The sequence below is a fragment of the Topomyia yanbarensis genome, chromosome 1 (assembly GCF_030247195.1).
Source record: "Topomyia yanbarensis strain Yona2022 chromosome 1, ASM3024719v1, whole genome shotgun sequence".
NCBI classification, from domain to species: domain Eukaryota; kingdom Metazoa; phylum Arthropoda; class Insecta; order Diptera; family Culicidae; genus Topomyia; species Topomyia yanbarensis.
In genome coordinates, this window is record NC_080670.1 from 29,380,329 (window position 1) to 29,402,723 (window position 22,395).

Here is a 22,395-nt window from a genome sequence, read left to right on the forward strand (position 1 = left end):
TGACCCTAAATGCTTAAATGAAACCTAAGCCAATAACATTAAGTTGTGAATTAGTTTACGTACAAGAATTTGGTAATATTATGGTGCAAACCGTGACTGAAGTTCACAAAACAAAAACAATTAATTCCACTAGTACTAATAAAAATGTTATGCGGATGTTACTGAAAGAAATTGAGCATAATTATAAAACAAATAATATTTGTTCACGGTGCTGTTTTCGGAACGTAAAAATGTGACTATTCCCGAATGCATGGCACTTTATTCACTATTTTAGGAACAATTTATTTCCGTGTGCTTTTGACTGAATTTTTCGTGGAAATTTTTGTTGGTTTCTCCGGTCAATGAAAAACGATTGGTCTTCAGGTTTCCATTTGAGACTTTTTTATGCCGAAATCGTCCGGTAAAAAAATACTTCGCTCGACATCCCAGTGTTACAATTAATTGCATAAGAAGGGAACTTCCTGGTCCGTTTGTTCATTCGTTCGTTCGTTTAACTTCGTGTCAGCAAGGACCTACGACCGGACAAAAGTAAAGTGCATAACTAGCACCATAAAGAGAGCAAAACTTTTACAATTTACGATTCGAAAAAAGCGCCTTCCGTCCCCATTGTGTGCTCTGGCCCAGCTCGTCGTATTTTTCCGGCGAAGACTTCCTCGTTGCTGCTGTTTGTTTTTGCTTGCTTCTTTCGAAAGAATCGTCGAAAGAATGCACGAAAAGAAGCAAAAATCCAAAATAATTACCCACAAGTAATAAAAGCTAGGACGGCATACTACAAAAGTCTTCTCTGTCTCTCTTTCCCTCATACACTTTAGAAACTGCAACTGACTGTTTGAGATCTTTCCCCCGAAACCTACGACGACGCCAGTGAAGGAGGTGAAAAGTGTTCGGTATGCTCTGTTTTCACTTCCCGAACAATTTCTGGTCCACTCAGCAGTTGACTGTCGGGAAAGAAGCCGACGGCGACAAGGACGGGGGGGTTGCTGATGGTAGAAAAGTAAAAATTGTTTTACTCATAAGCTCACACCAGCTCCACCACCACCACCACCATGCTGCTCCTCTACTGACTCTCATAAGCACAGTCGGTAGTAAATCTTCGCTAGCAAATTGTCTTTCAGATGGGATGCTTGCATCCCATCCCAAACCACCCGTTCAGTTCCCCTTACAGAGTTTGATAGGGTGGTTGCACTGGCGGAAAAGGTGGTGGAAAAAGGGGGATCTCTTTGAAACAATTTTTATAATTAAATTTAACTTTATTTCGTGGATTCTCGCTCGCTTGCTTCGTTTTCGCATTGTACGAAAAAGCTATGGGCACGGGTTCGAAACAACGGTGCACCTGGAAACGAAGAAAAGTCGCCCGTAAGTAGTTACACTGAAAGAAAACAGAGTACTTTGTTTTCCATGGCGCGATAAGAGAGCGACAGTAGATTGAAGGCAGTGTGCCTTAGAGTTAGAGTTTGGGTTTTCATTATTCTATCCAAAACAATTAATTGCCAGAGTGGGGAGAACTTTTTCGTTCAGTGTATCGATCAAACGTGATAGCCTTGGATAAGTGAGAAGTTGCAAAATCAACAGGATTAAGTAATGCGTGCATAATCGTCAGCTTTGTCCCAATTGCGCGGGATGGAGATGCGATGAGTAAAACCATGTCCGTGTGAGGATGCACACATAACAAGTGTTCATTTCTGTCACAGATCCGAGATTTTTTTTTCTACTGACATCGTCGCAGAGATATCAGCGCGAAAATTGAGTCGGTTTAGATGTTAGTTCTGTCGGCTTTTCTGATCTCCTTTTTCTGCTTGCAGTTTGGCATTATTCTAACAATATTTTTGTTTTGTCTCGTTTCAGGTAAAAATCAATTAAGTGCAGGCACAGGTAATATTAAAATAAGTATTCTTTAAAATTCGATTTTTTATTGAACTTTTATATGTCATGTTACAAAAAATTATCTTGATTTTCTTGAAAAAAATCCTTTTTAACAATTTTATTTTAGCTAAAACGGTGATATATACTTTTTGAACCCAATTTAGTAGGATAGAGGAGCTCTTAATTCCAACAACATTCTCCCAAAAAAAAACTAAAAGCAATTTATTCGATCCAGAAGAAAGAAATTACAGCAACCAAGTACCGCTAAATCGAAACGCCGCAATTGTTATTGGCCTTCCTTTTCCCCAAAACGGAAGTAAATGATACACAAATTTAGCTGCTGGCAAGCAGCACCCAAAATCAGGTCATTGAAATCAATAAAATCCCACAGCCGCGCCTGGCACTGCTCCGGTTGTTATCCTCTCGATTCGGCAATCCAATCAGTGCCTCGTGCGGATGCTGCTGACGCCACTGTAATCGCAGCCGGCCTAATTGCGCCGACCGAAACTAGGGGCTTGGGTGGGCTTCACATTCGATACCCCCCCCCCCCCCCCTCCATCCGTAAAAAGAAGAAAGAAGCGGGAGAGGAGCTGTTCTAATCACAAAACATGGCGACCTGGTGTGCTGGTAAATGGGTGAAAACAGCCTCTTCCACATCCTGTTACGATGAGGGCCGTGGGCTAGCGGAAATGACGACGACAACATCAGCAGCAATAGCAGCAGCAGCTCAGACGTGCTGTGCGCATAAAGAATTTAAAAATATGTTCACATAATCCCATAAATTAATATTCTATTGATTCAATTATTTTTTATTCCCCGCGTTGTGTATGCTCGGCATGTTCCGGTTTTGTGGTCGGTTGGAACCGTCTGTCTCGTTCCGCCTCCTGTCCGGAGTACACTCGAGCTCAGCCGGTTGCGGAATGCTGGTTCCCACACCGCATTTGTTAGCGAGTGTCCTGCCCTCTCTCTTTCTCTGTTAGGATGGGGAGGAACCCAAAATGATGCTTAGTGAATGAATAATCAAAATAGGCAGGCATGGATGGAATATTGTTGTGCCTGCTGGGGTGTGTGTGTGTGCTTATGTTGTCACTGTCGGTGGTAGTCGAAAAAAATCGTCGCTTCGGGTGCACGGTAAATAAAAATCCACTCAGAATTCCGAGAGTGGCGGCTACAGGGCCAAACTGCAAGAATACTTAAATATATTGTCATCTGAAATAGGAAGTCGAATATTTTTACCGACATATTTTGCGATTTATTGAAGCGGATTTTTTTTCAGTGTACGTCGCGGAAAATTAAACGAACACTGAACAAGCTTGGAATCGTGAAATAGAATGCGACTGACAGGTTAGCCTGAACATTGAGTAGGGTGGGACACTGCGACAAACCTCGCATAAACTTCTGGACAATGCACATTACACGTTTGGCTGAGTCTTGACCAAATGACATTTTGTCTAATGCGACAAAATGCGCGATTCGTTTAGTAAGTGAGATGGGATTCGTTTTCATTGGAGTAGAATTTTTAATTTGGTCTTTCTTACTGTGAACGTTTAATTGAAAGGGATATTTACAATGTGAAATAAAAATCAGGATTCAAGAATTGAGAATCAAGAATCACTGCTTATGAATCAAGAATAAAAGTTTAAATTGACAATCGGGAATCAAAAATCTAGAATTGGAAATCAAAAATCGAAAATTAAAAACAGGGAATTGAAAATCGAAATACGAAATTTGCAAATCATATATCAAATATTAACTATCAAAATTAAAAAATTAAAAATCATGGAATTTAAAAAAAATTAAATGGAAGATAAAAAAAATAAAATGGAGGAAACTAGAATTGAAAAAAAATTAAGGAATTTAAAGACATCATAAAAAACATAAAAAAGTTAAAAGATTGAAAAAATTGAAAAAATAATTAAATTGAAAAAATTGAATAAAATGAAAAAAATTAACAAATTGAAAGAAAAATGACAACATTGAAGAAAATTTAAAGAAATTAATAAGTTCAAAAATTTAAAAAAAGTTAAAATAATTGAAAAAAATAAAAATGCCAAAAATATTAAAAAATATTGAAAAGATTGAAAAAATAAAAAAAAATAAAAAAAATAAATGCATTGTAAAAAAAAAATTAAAAACAAATTTTAAAAATGATTAAGTTTAAAAAAATAAAAGAATTCAAAAATTTATATGTTAAAAAGTGCAAAAAAAATCAAAAAAGATAGATTGAGAAAATTCAAGAAATTGAAAAAAATTAAGTTATTAGAAAACGGAAACAAATTGAAAACATTAGAAAATTGAAAAGATTGAGCAGATTGAAAAAATTTAAAAAATTGAAAAAAATAAAATTACAAAATATTAAGAAATAAAGAAAATTATGTTGGAAAAATGAAAATAATCAAAAAAATTGGAAGAAATAAAAACATTGAAACAAAACAAAAAATTTAAAAATTGGAAACAACTGTACAAACTTGAAACAATTTAAAAAATTAGCTTCAATTGAAAAAAATCAAGAGTATTGAAAAAATTCAAGAAATTTGAAAGGCTAAAATTGAAAAAAATTAATAAATAAAAGGATAGAAAATATGTAAAAATTGAAAAGGTTAAAACAATTCAATAAATTAAAAAAAATAATTAAAAAGTGAAAAAAAATTAAATAAATTAAGTGAATTAAAAAATAGGAAATTAAAAAGTTGAAGAAATGTTACAAAATTTAAAATATTGAAAGGATTAAAAATTTCAAAAATTTTCATAAAATCGAGTGAACAAAAAAAATTTAAAAAAATCAGTTTGAAAAAAAAATCGAACATAATAAAAAAAATGAAAAGAAAAAATGAATAAATTGAAAACATTGTAAAAATTGAAAAAAACTGAAGGGATGAAAAAATATTAATTAAATAGAAGTTAAACAAAATATTAATGCATTGATGAATTAAAAAATTGAAGAAATTAAAATATACAACGATTGAAAACTTGCAAAAAATAAAAACTGAATTGAAAGGATTAAAAAATTAGAAAAATTGAAAATATTAAAAAAAAATAAATGGGAAAAGTTAAAGAAGAAAATTAAACGTTTAAGAAAAATTGAAAGTAAAACAGATTAAAGAAAATGAAAGAAATAGAAATGATTAAAAAAAATCAAAGTTGGCATGAAAAAATAAATGATAGACAAAAAATAAAAAAAATAGCTAAGAAAAATTTGAAGAAAGCAGAAAAATAGAAAAAACAGAAAAAAGATCAGTAGAAAAATAAAAAGTATAGGAATAGAAAAATTGAACGATAGAGAAATAGGAATAGAAAAATGGAGAAACAGAAAAAAGTTAAAATAGAATAGAATAGAATAGAAAAAAAAGAATAGAATAGAAAAAATGACATAAAAAATAGACAAAAAGCAAAATAAAATAAAAGAAAAATGAAGAAAGAAAGCTGAGAAAAAAAGAAATATACAGAAACAGAAAAATAGAAGAATGGAAAAATTTGAGAATAGAAAAACAGAAAGGAAAGAAAAAATTGAAAAACAGAAAAAGAAAAACAAAGAAAAAAATAGAAAAATTGAATTATAGAGAAACAGAAATGGAAAAATAGAAAAAAGGGAAATAAAAAAGCAGAAAATTGGAACAATAGAATAATAAATAAATATAAAAATAGAGAAAGAGAAAAATAAAAAAACTGGAAATAGAAAATAAAAAAGCAGAAAAATCGGAAAATTCGAAACTAGCAAAATAGAAACGCTGAAAAATAATAGAGAAATGGAAGAATAGAAAAATAGAAAAATGGAAACATAGAAAAATAGAGGAATAAAAAAATAAAAAATTGAGAAAAAGAGGAAAAGAAAAAAAAAAAAGAAAATAGGAAAATAAAAATATGGAAAAAATAGAAAAAAATGAAAAATTGGGAAATTGAAATATGTATTGAAAAATAGAAAAATAGAGTAATTGGAGCATAGAAAAATAGACAATTAGAAAAATAGAAACATAACAAAATAGAAAAGTAGAAAAATAAAACCCAAAAACAATGAAAAAAATTAAAATCATGAGAAAATGAAAAAAAGAAAGCATAAAAAAATAGAAAAACAGGAAAATAAAAAGAGGAAAAGAGAAAAATGGAAAGAAAAAAAAAAGAAAAACCGGGAAATAAAATATAGAAGAAATGGCAAATTAGCAAAATAAAAGAATTAATAAATAAAAAATAGATGGAAAAAATCAAGGAATAGAGAAATAGGAAAATAGAAAAACGAAAAAATGGAAAAACAGAAAACTAGAAAAGTATCAAAATATAAAAAAAATCCAAATATAAAAATATGAAAATAAATGCATAGAAACAGAGAAATAGAAAAATGGAATAATTGAAAAATTGAGATATTGAAATATAGAAAAATAAAAAAGTAGAAAAATAGAAACAGAAAAATAGACAAATAGAAAATATGAACATGGGAAAATGGAAAAATAAAAAGCAGAAAAGTAAAAAATTTAAAAATTAAAATCCGAAAATAAAAAAATTAAAAAATAAAAAAGTATAAAAGTTCAGAATTGAAAAAATGAAAAGGAAAAAATAAAGTATAATAAAATAGAAAAACAGGAAAATTAAAAAGGAAAATAAAAAAAGGAAAATAGAAAAAAAGAAAAATAGAGAAATAAAAAATAGCAAACTGACGAAAAGGCAAATAAGCAAAATGAAAAACAAAAAAAAATAAGTTAGAATAGTAGAGGAATAGAAAAATAAAAGAGCGTAAAAAATAGGAAAAAAACAGAAAAATAGGAAAATAAAAAAATTGAAAAATAAAAAGATAGACAAATGTAAAAATAGAAAAACATAAAAATAAATAAAAGAAGCAAAAAAATAGAAAAAATCGAGAGTAAAAATAAAAAAATTAAAAAATTTAAGGCATGAAAAAAAGGAAAACAAAATTTAAAAAAAAATTGAAAAAAGAGAAATAGAGATATCAAAAATAAAAAAATAAAAATAGAAGAATAAAACAAAAGTTGAAAAAGAAAAATAGAAACACAGAAAAATACACAAATAGAAGAATAGAAAAATAGAATGATAAAAATATAAAAATGGAAAACTAAAAAAACTTATAAATTTAAAAATAGAAAAATTTAAGATTATAAAAAAAATTAAAAAGGGAAAAATAAAAAAATAAAAAAAATTAAAAAAAAGGAAAATAAAAATTTCTTCTTCTAATTTTTCTATTTTCCTTTTTCTCTATTGATCTATTTTATCAATAGAAAAAAAGGAAAATAGAGAAATATGAAGAAATGACAAATAGCAATATAAAAAATATAAAAATAATAAGACAAAAATAGAAAGATAGGAAAAAGGGGAAAAATAGAAAAAAGAGAATTCAAATTAGGAGGTGAAGAATTTGATAATTTTATAACTGAAATATATAAATATAGAAAAAATATAAAGATATAAAAATAGAAAAATAGAAACAAAGAAAAATTAAAAAACTAAAAAAATAGAAATATTCAAAATTTAAAAAAATGAAAAAAATAATAAAAAATAGGAAAACAAGAAACTAAATAAAGGGAAGATAAAAAAGAGGGAGATAGAAAAAAAGAAAAGTAGACAAATAAAAAAATAGGAAGATTAAGAAATGGCAAACTAAAAAATAGAGAATAGATTAATGGAAATATAGAGAAATTGAAAAATGGAAAATAGTTATATTTAAAAATTGAAAGATAGAAATATAGTGAAATAGAATAAGTGAAAAATCCGAATATCGAAAAATCGAAATGCAGTGAACATCCGATTTTATCAGCATCGATATTTTTTTGCCTCCGATTTAACAAATTGTTGACCCCATTCTGTCAGCCTCGTATATTTTTCCTAATTTAGGGACGCAAAATATGCAGAAATAAGAATGTTTTTTTTTATTTTGCACTATCAGACTCTCCCTTGAGGAATATTTACACTAAATATTCAGAAAGAGTTTTGAGGTTATGGCGCTATGCACTAAAGCAGAGTAAAAGGATTGCCTTGGTTTATTCAAAAAATGGTAATAAATATGTCCCCGTATTGTCAGTCTAAAATTTACCAAGCGGTTGATAAAAACGGGCCTTCACTTCAGTGGTGGATCCAGAAAAAAATTCGGAGGGGGCACCGAAATTTCGATTTTGAAATGTTTATTGTACAATAAGTAATATGTAATAACCTTATTTAATTAAATTTATTCAGTTCAGTAGAGTTCAGTACGAATTAAAATAGAAACTATTTTAAAATTTCTCAAGAAGTTAAAAAATTTAGGAGTGGTCCGGATCCCCAGGACACTCCCCCTAGATGCGCCACTGCTTCACTTTGTTAAGCAATAAAATAATCAAAAAATTGAAAAAATCGATATGTCGAAATACAGAAAAGTGGCATATTCCAGAATTCGAAGAATCAGGAGTCAAAAAATCTGAAAAGTATGAATCGAAATATCGATTAATAGAAAAGTCAAAAATAGAGAAACAGCAAAATCAAAAAGACGGAAAAAACAAAACATCAAAAAAGGTAAATAAAAATCGAGGATTCGAAACATAAAGAACTTAAGAAATCAGGAAATCGAGAAACCAAAAAAAATCAAATAATCGAAAAATCGATAGATCGGAACATCAAAAAATTAATGAATCAAAAAATTGATGACTCGAAAAACCAAATAACCGAGAAATCAATAAATTGAAAATCAGAAAATCGAAAAATTATAAAAACGACAAATCTAAGCAACGAAAAATCAGAACCTCGACAATCCAAAAGAACGAAAAATCGAATGATAAAAAAATAGAAAATTTAAAGAATAAAAAAGTAAAAAATTGTAGAATTGAATAATCGCAAAAAGTCGAGATATCAAAATATCGATACATAGAAAAAGATCGATGAATCGAAAATTAAACAAATTGGCGAATCAGAAAATCGAAACATCAAAAAACCAAAAATCAATATTCGCAAAACGAAAATCGGAAATCGAATGTTGAATAATAAAAATCGATCTTCGACAATCGGAAATCAAAACACGAATACCGAAAATCGATAACCGCGAATCGAAAGTCAAGTAACTAGAATGAATAATCATATCAAATATCAAGAAAATCAAATAACATCGAAAAAGTTCTCTCCCTGTAAATTCTCCAACCGCAATTACACTAAAACATAGAAAAACTAAAACACACACACAGTCACGTGAAAGAAAACTCCACTAAAGTGGGTGGAACATAAAAAGTGGCGGTGAGTGCACCGCAGCGAGTGCTAGGGAGAAGAACTTCTCAAGGGTTGATTTCCTTTTTAATTTTCATCGCACCACAACAACTTTCACTTGGCCGCGGTGGTGGCGATGTCCGTGTGCATGAAGCGAATGAGTAAGTGGTGGTGGTGATGAGGGACGGACCATCGCTTGTAACGAAGTGCACAAGTTTTAGTGGACTCACCTTTATCATTCTGCCGCTCCGTCGGCTGCTGGCTTCTTAGGAGAAGTGTTGTTTTCGGTGGTTTTCTTTGCTTCGTTCGGGGGTTGGCCATTTAATTAGGTAGATTATGACGGGAAATATTTCTCATGCGGGAGGTAATAGCTACCTGTCCTTTTTTTCATTAAGTGCGTAAAAGTAGGGCTGATTAGTAGCATTTCAACTTGTCAAACTTAAGATCAAATTCGGTACGGTGTTGATGTATTATTTTTTATGATTTTCTTAACTTTTCAAAAAAATTGATCTTGTTAACTTTTTTGATTTTCGTAGCAGGTCATGGATTTGAGTTTCGAATTCATCCCGTCGGTATCTGGCAGACCGGCTTGACCGTCAGATAGACGTCACAATCAAAATGGACTACACCATACTTGTGTTCACAAGCAATGGTATGATGTCCCGCAAGCACAGAAGTTTCCGATTATTGGTTCTAGTGAAATTATATGTCAGTTAATAGCACTGCTGCAAAACTTCGTCTAATATTTATCCAGTCTGTTACGTTTTGAAAACTTCCCCCTTTCCCTACCAGCGTTGTTGTCGTCGAAGTTGCCATGGTAGCGCGTCGTCGGTAAACTTCAAAGTGATCAGATATTTACAGGCATAATTGAAAAGAGCGAAATAGGGTTTCTTCCGCCAGGATGGAAGATAGGTGGTAGGGGGCTGATTCGCAGAGCAGCTGATTAATTTATGAATTTCATTAAGCAATGGTAAAGTATTTTGTCAAGTTAAAAGGCATGCAGTGTCTCCGTGGAAAGGGAATGCGATGGGGAAACCTAGCGTACATCCCCATTCGAATTAAAATCAATAAGAATGAAAGCTTTCACATATACAATTCTATATTTCTCCTTAGTGGAGAACAATTTTGGTAAAAACTAAGGTAAGGAAATTTTTTTAAGACCATCTTTGTGCGCGAGGAGCACAAAATCTGTAACTATAGTAGTTATGGAATATGCATTCCGACCTCGTCTCATCAGAATCCGACACTAACTTAGTGGCAGGACTAAGCTAGCGCCAGATTGCATCATCACGCTTGACTGGGGGTTTGCTCAAGAACACAAATTGTGTCTCCGTTTTTTGGAGCTAGCTCAATCCTGTCACTAAGTTAACGTCGGATTCTGATGAGACGAAGTCGAAACGCAAATTCTACAACTACTTTTCCATATATTATTCTATCTGGTGATAAATTTCAATAAAAAAAAACTCATTTCTGTCTGGTCTTCGGGTGCCGTGCTGAAATCATCAACGTGAGCTTTTCTCTGCAGCCAACATTGATAAATGGTTTGTTTTTGAATTTCGCTAATACCGAAGAAGAACTTGCACACCATCAAACAACAAAAATACGACGAGTTTTAATTCAGCATTGGATGATTGCCAGCCAACCAACCGAGCAAAAGGCGTTTATATTTTAGCTGGGAGCGGTGAACGAGAGGTTTTCTGATAAAAACCGCACCCTGAATCACGCTGTGGAATAGCAAAAATATTTCCCATACTAATTGACTACCGAGGGAAGATAAAACCATAAAATTCCGTTCGCTTCCTATTTTGCCTATCAAAGTTGTCTGTCATCAGTCCGAGAGTCAACTGCGATGGCCGCCAATTTAAACAATCGTCTCGATCTGACAAAAACAACATAATTAGAGCATCACTTTCGCTAATACCAGATGGCGGAGATCAGCGAGGTTCATAAAACAAACACACACACGAGAGCGAAAACAAGTTTCAAATTAAAACACTAGTAAAAACAGTCATAAAACAAAACTAAACTTATCTTCCGACTCCATTGTCCTTTATTTTATCCCGATCTCCCGGGTAATTGCGCAACCAGACGAATGGGGAAAAACTTCTTATCGGCATTCGTATCGCGCGGCTGACCTAGGACGAACCAGCGCACGGCACGGTTGGCTTCCCGCTGATTGGTCAAAATTTTGTTTTTTTTTTCCAACCGGTTTAAGGACATTTGATACGACTGTAAAGCAGTGAGCAGTTTCCCAAACTTATTTTGATCTATTTGTGCCAGTACAAAGAACCACTGTGCCATGCCTCAGCTCTCAGCGCCCCAAATTACGGTCCACACCCTTAAGAATGGATCCATTTGTGCAGACAGAGACCGAATGTGAACTGTTACTGAGTATAGTAAAACTTTTCCCACCGCTGGCAATAAAAACAGCAAAAAAGGCACTGCTCACTCCAACCCTTCGGCAGGCAGAAGGGAGAAAAACACTTACCAGCACTCACTTATGTTTTTAGTGAAAGTCACAAACACACTCACTCACTCACATTGTGCTGGTGCGGTAAACGCGAATGTGGCAAACTTTTTTTCCTCGACCATTTCGCTGAAACTCTGCACTTGTCTCATGCTCCACACTGGAATCAGGTTCTGAGTCGCAGATCACCGACAAAACAGACGCAACATTGTTTGGAAGTTGACCTGTAACGTTTCGAAAATGTTTTTATTGATAACTCTAACAGAATTGACATGCGGCAATCTGATTATTGTAGGTGCCTAGAGTTTTCTGAGCGTGAAGAGCATCTTGGTCAAGGGTGAGGAATGATGAAATGATGTGGTCTACGATCGCTCTCTCCACTCGCGTTTCTTTTTGTAATTGCCAAAAAAAACTTTTAAAGATAATTATTGCTCTGTTAAAGATACTCAACGGACAGGTACGCCGGAAAATTCAATACTTAAAATACCTCATTCGAGGTCATTCCATTTAACGACCCAGCCGCATAGCACAAGTTTATCCGAACTAACGATTTAACGGAACCCAACCTCAACCGCGCAATTATTGCCCCATTACGCAGGTTATTCATTTCCCTAGGTCTCCTCGGGGCCTGCTGGCACCGACGGGAAAAGCCGCTACAACCCATAGGGCAAATGGGTGTGCACCTCGTGGCAGCTTGGCTAATTAAAATATCACATTTTAATGAAAAGCGAAAAAAAGAAGAAGAGAGGCATTTAGCAAATCGTGTACTGGGTAAAACCTACCTAGCAGGAGAACAGGAACGCATTTACCTCACCGACCAAAAGCAATTCCGTGGAATAGGGGCGGAAACATGATCAGATTGTCCGGCCTGCTGTTACTGCTGCTAACGCCGCTAGTGCTGGTGCTGCTAATGATGCCAATTATGAGGGCGGGCGTGCAAAGGTCAGCCAATAATCTGATGCCTATGTGTGTGTGTGTGTGTAGTCAAAGTCATCGTCGTAGTCATGGAAGCCGTCATATTCACGGGAAACGACGAGTGGTCGTTGAAGCGCAATTTGAACGGAATTTGACGTTCCAATTATTGACACTTTGTATTTCGTAACGTGAACGAGGTCGAAGTTAGAGGAATTGAAAATGTTTGAAAAATGCCAGTCGAATGTGATACACTCGAATCGCTGACATTTGACGTTACGTGTATGTAGATTTTCGGCTCGGCACAATCATACGGAGGTAAAACAAACTCATCCGTCTGTCATTGAAATCATGTTTACACACAACATCTGTGATGCGAGAAAGCTTCACAAGTAGTTGAAAATGTTAATCAATATCGTAAACTGGAACGAATAATCGAATGGACGCGCACTGCTTAAACAAATCAATTACAAATGTGTCCGAAACGTAGTTCATCAATCACTGTACGGCTCAATGATGACTACTGATGCTACTGTAATTTGGTGTCCATCGCGCTTTTGGTAGTTGGACGCGTCTGGGACATTCAAATAATCTTCCAATAGCAACAGCAAACATTTTCCGTTTGATGGGAATTAAAATGCTCGAGCAGTATCTACTTTTTTAATATAGACGAAATCGTACCAATCTGGGTATCAAACCTCTTAATTCACTGAAAAGGTTTTACGAATCCTCGGAACAAACGGTAATCTGGTTATCAAGATACTCAATAAATTCAAGGAAACTGTTAATATTGAGGTTCTGAAGTTAAAAAATCAAGTATTAATAAATTTAATAATAAATGCAATAAAATAAAAAAATCGCGAAATAAAAAAATGCCACTTTGTTACTTATGCACTGCACAAACAGCACAGCACCGCTACTACCCCACTGTACATGTAAAACGAGTGTAACCACTATGGACAAATACAATCCACAGTAGTCGGAAACGCCAAAAACGTCAACTTAATTCGCTAGAGGCCAAAACAATCGAATATATTCACAGGGTGCCTTCGGAGGAATTGTTCATATGAATATTCCCCACAATCTGATAACAATTAACATTACTTACTTTGATCGAACTAAAAAAAATAACTTTATACTGACGAGGAAGAAAGTTGGTGTCTTCGACAAAGTTTTAGGAATGCTCATAGTGAAGAATTTTGTTGAAGACTAAATGTTATGTATTTACAAGGCGTTTTCTATGGCAGCCCCCTTAAATCTAGTTTTCTTAATATAACTTTTTTCATTGTGACTTTTCGAGCATACTATGTTCAGGACAAATGTGTAGGTATCAAAACTACATAATATTGTCGAAGACTGTATGTAAAAATTCTCATTCATTTTAAAGTTATTGAAGATTTGTACATTTTTTACACCAAATTCATTTATTTATAAGAAGGAAAGGTGCAAACCAAAATGCACGAACAGGCACTTTTTTCACTGTCTAAACTATGCATAACAAAGCTAAGAAGGTTTAGTGCGTGGCATTCTAGAACCCTATGAATAGGGTAAGCTTACTTTATCATGTTTTTTTTTATTTTTTCTATACAAATATCAGCAAAAAAATTTTTTAGATGTTTTCTATAAAATTTAGTAATTAATTGTATGACATCCTTTTGTAAGCATTAAATTCATTATGACATGTCTATTTGAGTACATATTAGTTTGGGATCTTCAATGATATTAAAGACTTCACATTTTTGCTTTTTGAATCTGAAATATCCAGGTATAGTGAAGATAATACTTATAATTGAATATCAAACAAAGAAATTTTTGTTTGCTGATTTTTGTGCGGAAAAGGTAAAAAAACTTGATAAAGTAAGCTTACCCTATTCATAGGGTTCTAGAGTGCCACACACCAAACCTTCTTAGCTTTGTTGTGCATAGTTTAGACAGTGAAAAAAGTCCCTGTTCGTGCATTTTGGTTTGCACCTTTCTTTCTTATACGTAGTTGAAGTTGGTGTAAAAAAGTGTAAAAATCTTCAATAATTTTGAAATGAATGACTATTTTTACATGCAGTCTTCGACAATATTATGTAGTTTTGATACCTACACATTTGTCTTGAACATAGTTTGCTCGAAAAGTCACAATTAAAAAAGTTACATTAAAAAACTAGATTTAAGGGGGCTGCCATAGAAAACGCCTTGTAAATCGATAACCTTTAATCATACAAGTTCAAGTTCTTTAACAAAATTCTTCACTATGATCATTTCTAAAACTTTGTCGAAGACGCCAACTTTCTACCTCGTCAGTATAAAAAGCTATTTTTTTAGTTCGATCAAAGTAAGCCATACCTAATTTCAATTGTTATCAGATTGTGGGGAATATTCATACGAACAATTCTTCCAAAGACACCCTGTGAATATATTCGATGGTTTGGCCTCTAGTGAATTAAGTTCACGTTTTTGACGTTTCCAAACACTGTGCAATCCCGCCAAAATTTATCTAAGCTTGTATTCGACCTACAATCAAAACTGCACCATTTCCGGTAGTGTTAGTTGAAAACGGATCACTCTTCCGTTATGATCTTTACAAACAATCGGATTCAACGCCGACATCGACTAGTATGTCATGAAAAACAAGAAAACTACAAGAGTGACGATGGCTGGTCATAAGATGGAATAAATTACTTGTGAAATTTGCGTTTCGACTTCGTCTCATCAGAATCCAACACTAGCTTAGTGACAGCACTAAGCTAGCGTCGGAATGTCGCTGGCTCCAAAACAAAAACAAAAAGAGAATTCTATTTGTGTTTCTGAGCAAACCCCTAGTCTTGTGTGATGTCTCTCAAGACAATGGATGCAATATCAGAACTATGTTGGACGAACGTACAGTGGGATGAGCCCGGACTTAAGTCTCAGTGTGAAAGTTGTGCGATATACTATGTTCACACAACAGCGTTAAAAAACGTAATAATAAATGTCATCAAGATAGCGTTTAAACACATTTTAACTCGAAGTGTGAGCGTAGTAATATTCTCGCTAATATTTTTCGCTTACTATCTTTAGCAAGATTTTAGGTCGTCTAGACGAAAAATTAATTTTCGACAGCTTTTTGAACAGTCTAACTCCAAAGTTTTCTGTATAATTACTTTGAAACTTCGTTAAAAAAAATGTTATATTACTCCCTAAAAAGAAAATTGTTTTAAAACAGCCTTTATGCAGTAAGGGGATATCATTTTACTTTAATTAGTCAAGGTGTTTGCGTTTCGACTTCGTCCCTTCAGAACAACGGGACTCGACAAATACACCGGGCTGACGCTAGTCCAAAATTGGAAACACTACTTCCGAACACACTAAACGGCTTTTTTTAATTAATTATTATTAAGTGAAGTGACGTGATAAGTGAATCTATTTTTTATGTCGATTTAATCAGAAATAATTTCAGCGTTCCAAAATTATTCAAGCACATTTTGTTTGAAACATTAAAACAAAACAATTATTTTTGAAACATCATAATAAGTGTAAATTAATTCGTTTCAACATTAAAAATAAATTCAACGTGACATTATTACTATAGAAAAATTCATTTAACTCGTAAATGCAAAATGCTCATTTTTGAGTCACCCTAATAGGTAGTAAAGTTGTTTTATTTCAATATCAAAAACGAATCTAGCACATTTCTATAAAAAAATTGAACCATCATAACAAAATAGTCGTTTATGAGCTTCCCTGATGAGCAATAAAGCTTGTTTTCTAGTAAGTTTTTATGTTCGCGCACAAAAATTAGTATACAAAAATTCTATGTACCGTTTCGACAAAACAAGTATTTTTGAGTCATCCTAATTAACAGTAAATGTTTATTTTTGATAGTTCTAATATCAAATGCACCAAAATTACATGGACAGGGATACCAGGTAAATTTTTCAAAGGTCAAATATTAATTCAAAAAAATGTCTTCATTTGTTTGCAATGACCAGGATTCGAAATTGGTTGTTGATTTTGAGCCAGGAGTCAGCCAGATTTCCGTCTTCAAAATGAAAACATTTCTTCACAATTCACATCTAGCATATCGCTGTAGGAAACCATCTGATTTGGACCGATACGGCAAAGTTTTGACTTTGGTTCGCCTTTTTTCGTAAACCAAGCCACACTGTGCAACATCGGGCCAATTTTGGATTGTTGGACCAGGAGAGTGGCAACACTGCCGAATTGTTCGGACGTGTATTTGTTCACTCAAGTTTTTTTAGGTTCTTCGGTGAGTTTATATTCTAAATACTACGAAATAGGAACTCACTAGGTCTTTTCATTTATTGAGTTATGTGTTGGTTGTTGAAATTATTGCGAGAATTGTGTAATTTGCATAGCGTTTGTACAGTCAGTAATAATGGTGACAAGTACGTGCGTGATTCAAACCGCTTGTTTAGCGTTGACAGCGCCATTTATTTTACTTTTCGATGTCTACATATTTTTCTTGAGCTAAGTACATTCCCAAATCAAAAATGTTATGTTTATTCTGGAATTGAGTGTCGATCTCAGAGTGTACGTGTAAGACCTGACACTCTTGAAACGGGTCGTTAGATGTATAATAGAGCTATCACCTTTCATCTCCAGGCCTACATATATTTTCATCTTTAGATAAATCGAGTGTGTCAATGAAAAGCTGCAAACAATTTTCTTCCACAAAAGCATTGCCCTCCAATGGGAGATGGATTGCATTAACACCCACGCAAACACACAATGTCTGACCAAGGTAGGGCCATTGGTTGAAACAATTTCGGGACAATTTTGGATAAATGTTGCACCAATGGTGCACCAAAGTTGGATCAATGTTCAACCAGTGTCGAACCAATGTTGGAAAAATGTTGGGCCCATGTTGGATCAATGTCGAACTAACTTCGGACTCATATTCGACCAATATTGAACCAATGTCGGGCCAGCTTTAGACAAATGTCGAATCAATGATGGACCAATGTCGGACTAACGTTGAAGCAATGTCGAGCCGATATCAGATCATCGTTGAACTAATTTTGAGCCAACGATTGACCAATGTCGGACCATGTGTTGAATTAATGTAAAATCAATGTCAAATCAACGTTAGCTAACTAACGTTGACCCACTAATCGGACTAATGTCGGATCAATGTTAAACCAATGTCTGATCAATGTCGGATGAAGTTGAACCAGCGTTAGGCCGTTAGTTCAATATATCACCTATGTCGAACCAATGTCGGACTATTGTTGGATCAATATTGAACCAACATCGGGTCAATTGTGGACCAAAGTCAGAACAATGTTGGACCAAAGTCGAATCAATCTTAAAGTAATGTCGAACTAATGTCGGACCAATGTTAAACCACTGTCAGAATATTGTGGAATCGATGTTGAATCAACGTCAAACTAATGTTGACCCAATGTCTGATCAACGTAGAACCAAATGTCGGATCAACGTCGATCTAATATTGAGCCAATGTCGAACCACTGTTACACCAATGTCGGATCAACGTCGAACATACATTAGGCCAATGTTGAACCAATGTCAGCGGTCAATGTTGAACCAATGCTGAACCAGCGTCGGGCCAATATTAGATCAATGTGGCACCCATGTCGGACTAATGTTGGACTAATGTTGAGCCAGTGATGGGCTAATTTTGGACAAATGTCAGAACTATGTGGGACCAAGGTAGAACCAAACTTGACGTAATGTTGAATGAATGTAGGACCAATGCTGAACCACTGTCGGATGAATGTTGACCTAAGGTCGGAACAATGTTGGACCAAAATCAGACTAATGTTGAAGCAGTGTAACCCATTGTTGGACCAACATCGGACATCAACTTCGATCCAAATTTGAACAGATGTTGGAAGAATATTCCATCAATGTCAGACCAATGTTTGACCAATGTTGGCCAAATGCCGTACCAACGACTAATGTTGGACCAATGTTGCACCAATTTCGGGCCAACAATGTTGGTCCCGAGTTTGACCAATGTTGAACCAAAGTTAGGCCAATATTGGACCAATGTTAGATCAATACTGGACCAATGTTAAACCAATGTCGGACCAATGTTTAACTAACGTCGGGTTAAAAAATCAAAAAAGCAATGAAATTAAATAAAATAAAAAAATTGGAAAGTTTTAATAGGATAGTTTAAAAAAAACCAGAATTACCTAAACCATGATCGCTAAACTCAAAAAATTAACCAGAAGCTTCAGAAATTAATAAAGGTTAATAGAATAGAAAGAATGTGAAAAAGACGGCAAAATTGAAATTCTGTATCGAAAAGTAAAGAAAACCAGAAAAATCAAATCCTTAAAAAAAGTTGAAACCAAGAAAATTATAAAAACAAAGAAATAAAAAAAATCTGCGGTTTAACGAAAACTAAACCAATAAAAATAATCTAGAAAATAAAAAAAAATATTACGAATTTAAACATTCTAAGGCATCAAAAATAGAAAAAAGAAGGGAGCTCAACAAAATCAACAAATTCACAAAAATGCAAATGAACATAATCAAAATAAAAAATCTGGAAATATTATTCGGAATTGCATTTGGTCGAATGACATTCGGTCAAATTGCCATCCATCATATAACATTTGGACATATGACATTAGACCAAACGGCATTCGACCAAACACCTTAAAGTAGAACCATCAACGACTATGTATGGAATTAGGCATGAAATTTTTTATTCATTTCCTCAAAGAGACGTAGACTACAAAAAAAATAACAACATTTCATCATATTCAGATTTAAAATCTTTTCATTGTTTTTATGTTTTAAACAATTTTTTTTTGCTAGACATGGTGAGACCAATTTTTTTCATAATTTTTTTGGTTATGCATAATGCATCATTCGATTGAACGGGTCGTTGTTTGCATTACAAGTTTTCTAAGTCCCTTCAAAAAAAATTACAAGTTCATAAATGATGGCTCGGTGCATACATTTTTTTGCCAATGTTGCGACACTGATTGTACACCCGGAGAAATAATGCAGTTAATAAGATGCATCATTGCAAAATCGCAGCGTACTTTAACTATTTGTATGTTTGTGAGAATGCAGCGTGTCTCATGTGATGGAAGAGGAAATGTGATCCAATTGAGCTAACGGTGTACATATAAGAGAATTTTGTTTCCTTCGATTATAGAGGTTTTCACCATTTCATTTTTCATTCGCCTCTTTTTCGATATAGCCTTTTTTTGAAAAATCGTGATGTACCCTTTTTTTGAAAAATCTTGAACCCCATGTGCTGGGCTCGGAATTGAACCCAGGTGCGCTGCGTACAAGGTAATCAATTACCCAATCACGCTATGCCCGCTCCTATTTTTTGTTTGGATCGGTTCAATGCGGTTTTCATCAAGGACAGTGTCCGCCTTACTAAGCTACAATATTCCAAAATGGTCTGACGTATATATTGAAGAAGGAATGGCTGAAGCTTTTAAAAAATCTTGTTTGCTTATTCTACAATTCCTGGAAATCCGATTTTTTTCTGAACGTTATTGAATTACACTTTTTTATACTAGTAGACTTTCGACGGTCTTTCAAATGTTAGTAGAAAGTTTGACACTAAAAAAAACAAATAACCAGCCTTTTCTGCAGTCCGAATTTCAATGGAGGCGCCTGATTGGTCAGCTCTCTACCAGTTGCCCAAAGTGCTGTAATTCTCTCTGCAACAGACTGAAGTCGCTGTCTCCGAAGCGGGACTCGAAACCCGTTCACGAGATAATCCATTCAACGAACATGACGACACTCGAGCTCAAGAAGGCTCTCCAGCAAGCTTCTGGGTGGAATACAAAACCAAACAAAATGAAACAAACCATCATCTCTCACCGGCGCGCGGCGCTAGTTGAATAGCTCCTTCGCAAAAGAATCGCAAACACTACTGTCTCATCTAAAGTCCGGTTGTTCAAAAAAAAATCATAAATCGGCTTCTCGTCCTGCTTACCGCCGTCCCTTTTCCCCTCATTTTCACCTAGCACGGGGTGGCGAAACGAGCGCTTCACAAATTATTAACACCCTTTTATTCATTTTGTTCGGTGGTGGTATGGAAGGGGTACGGGAAGGCGGGAGACGCAGCGCAACGAAATGTATACAGTCTTTGCGGTTTTAATAGTTCATTTCCTCCGTGTCGCGCTTACCGCACACGGAAGGTTTCCCAAGCGGCGATTTCCTGCTGTCGGAGAGCAACCTTGACACCGAGGAAAGTGGCAGAATAAAAAAATGCAACGAAAAAAAAGATGACACTTTGCATCTTCATTTACACCCCCCCACTTGCTAGCTACTAGCGCTGTCAACAGGTACTTGATGAGGGACGACGATGAGAGGGAAGGTGGAAATGCAAGGTTTTGCTTACATTATTGCTTTCCACCTTGATTATACGGGAAAGGTGGTGAGGGAGGAGCTGGAAAAGAATTAAAATTTTGCACGTGATGTGACAGTGGTAGGACTCGGAACAGTGTTTTCACTGATCTGATTGAATTTATAGAGACGAACAATTTTATAAAACCAGGGGATTTTTTTGATGCAGGATCATTACAGATCGTATTTTAAAATTGACATTTTCGAAAATAAAAAGTTAATATTAAGGTCACGTTGAAAAAATGATGTTACGTTGAAACTCATTTGAAGCTTCAAATCGTTAAAACCTGATATCTTTCTAGGAACCTGTACTTTTCGTATGAGCTTTCGTTATTCAGATTCGGTCAGAATTTTTTGGCAACGGGATGAATTTAAAAAAAAACAATCCTAGCGATTTTTCGAGAAGGGCGAACCTTGCAATGTCTAAAATCAACCTCACCCCTACAGTGTTGAACCACTTACAAAATATACATGTTGTCCCACTTCGATTCACAAGACGCCAAAAATACAATCAGTACGAGTCAGTTTCTGTCTCAAGCTAAACCGTCATAAGCTAGCAATTTGAAGACAACCAAAACTGACAGAAAAACGATCAACAATTAACCGACATGTTCGGTACAGAACTGCAAAACAAGTAGAAATTAATTATTGGAACAAATCAAAGACATTTTTATACTGACCGGAATTCCTTCTTTGTCCATTTCAGAACGGCCAGCAGAGTTCGGGACGAAGGAAAAAGGGTGCTAGCAAGCACCACTTGCCAACCTTCCACCTTGGAGCCCGTTTCGCTGCCCGTTTCCACTGTCGTAGGACCGCAAAATGGCCGCCGTCAATTCGGTAAGTTTCGGCTTTGCTGTATCATTTGACGCATTCGTCGCACCACCACCGACTGCCATTTGACCCAATTTCAAGCCACCTCGTCTCACATAGGCCAGTGCAAATATTTAATCACGATTTAATATAAGCTGTGATCTTTTTTTATGTGACTCAATTATTGTGGAAGTTGTCATTGATATGTACTGGCAGGGTGTTCATGTCATGGTATGGATTCATTAAATATGGAACGAGTATAAAACATGCTCAATTCTCTTGAATTCCAATGGAAATCGTAAATTATTCTGGAGTTTAATTCAGCTGGCTTTTAATGCCACAGTAATATGCACACCGGACATAAAAACGAATAAAATTTAATGAAAACAGTACTCAATCCAATAGCAGCAACTTTCCCCCAAATTGCTACCGAAGACGACCCGAGAGGCCGAGCACAGCGCCCTTGGTACTGTATAAATCTGCTGAAAATCTCTCTGCCGCGGTGAACCGGAACGAAAGTTCCGCCAAGCACAGCTCGGCTCTAATTGAACCTCGAAGTTCAATCAATAAATTTCCAACAAAACCAGAAAACGACAATTTCGAACATTTCCAATCCCATTTCTTCTAACTCCAATCCTCCTGCTCCCCCGTCACCATCCTATTATAATCAATTCCACCACCACCATCACCGTACCGTGCCGCTTTCACTTGACTAACAACCATTTAATCAACACCGTACGTCGTCTTCGTCGTCGTCGTCATAGTCGTAAACCTCCTGGCAAAGTCAGCCGCGAGTTGAGAAGAAATTGTTCAACCTCGCACTAATGAAAGCC

The 22,395-nt window shown here is 34.7% G+C and overlaps 1 protein-coding gene across 13 annotated transcripts in view; it reads left to right on the top strand.

The window, feature by feature from the left end:
- LOC131677187 (serine-rich adhesin for platelets) overlaps positions 1-22,395 on the top strand; it is a 945,885-nt gene that overhangs the window by 613,359 nt on the left and 310,131 nt on the right. For 11 of the 13 annotated variants that reach the window (XM_058956882.1, XM_058956887.1, XM_058956884.1 and 8 more), the window contains one exon: positions 21,459-21,589. The exons of 1 other annotated variant lie outside the window; for it this stretch is intronic. In XM_058956882.1, coding sequence (XP_058812865.1) covers positions 21,572-21,589 — 18 coding nt within the window. In that variant the 5' untranslated portion in view covers positions 21,459-21,571. Of the gene's footprint in view, positions 1-1,845; positions 1,873-21,458; positions 21,590-22,395 lie in introns of all 13 variants that reach the window. One more of the 13 variants, XM_058956885.1, reaches the window with a different exon arrangement.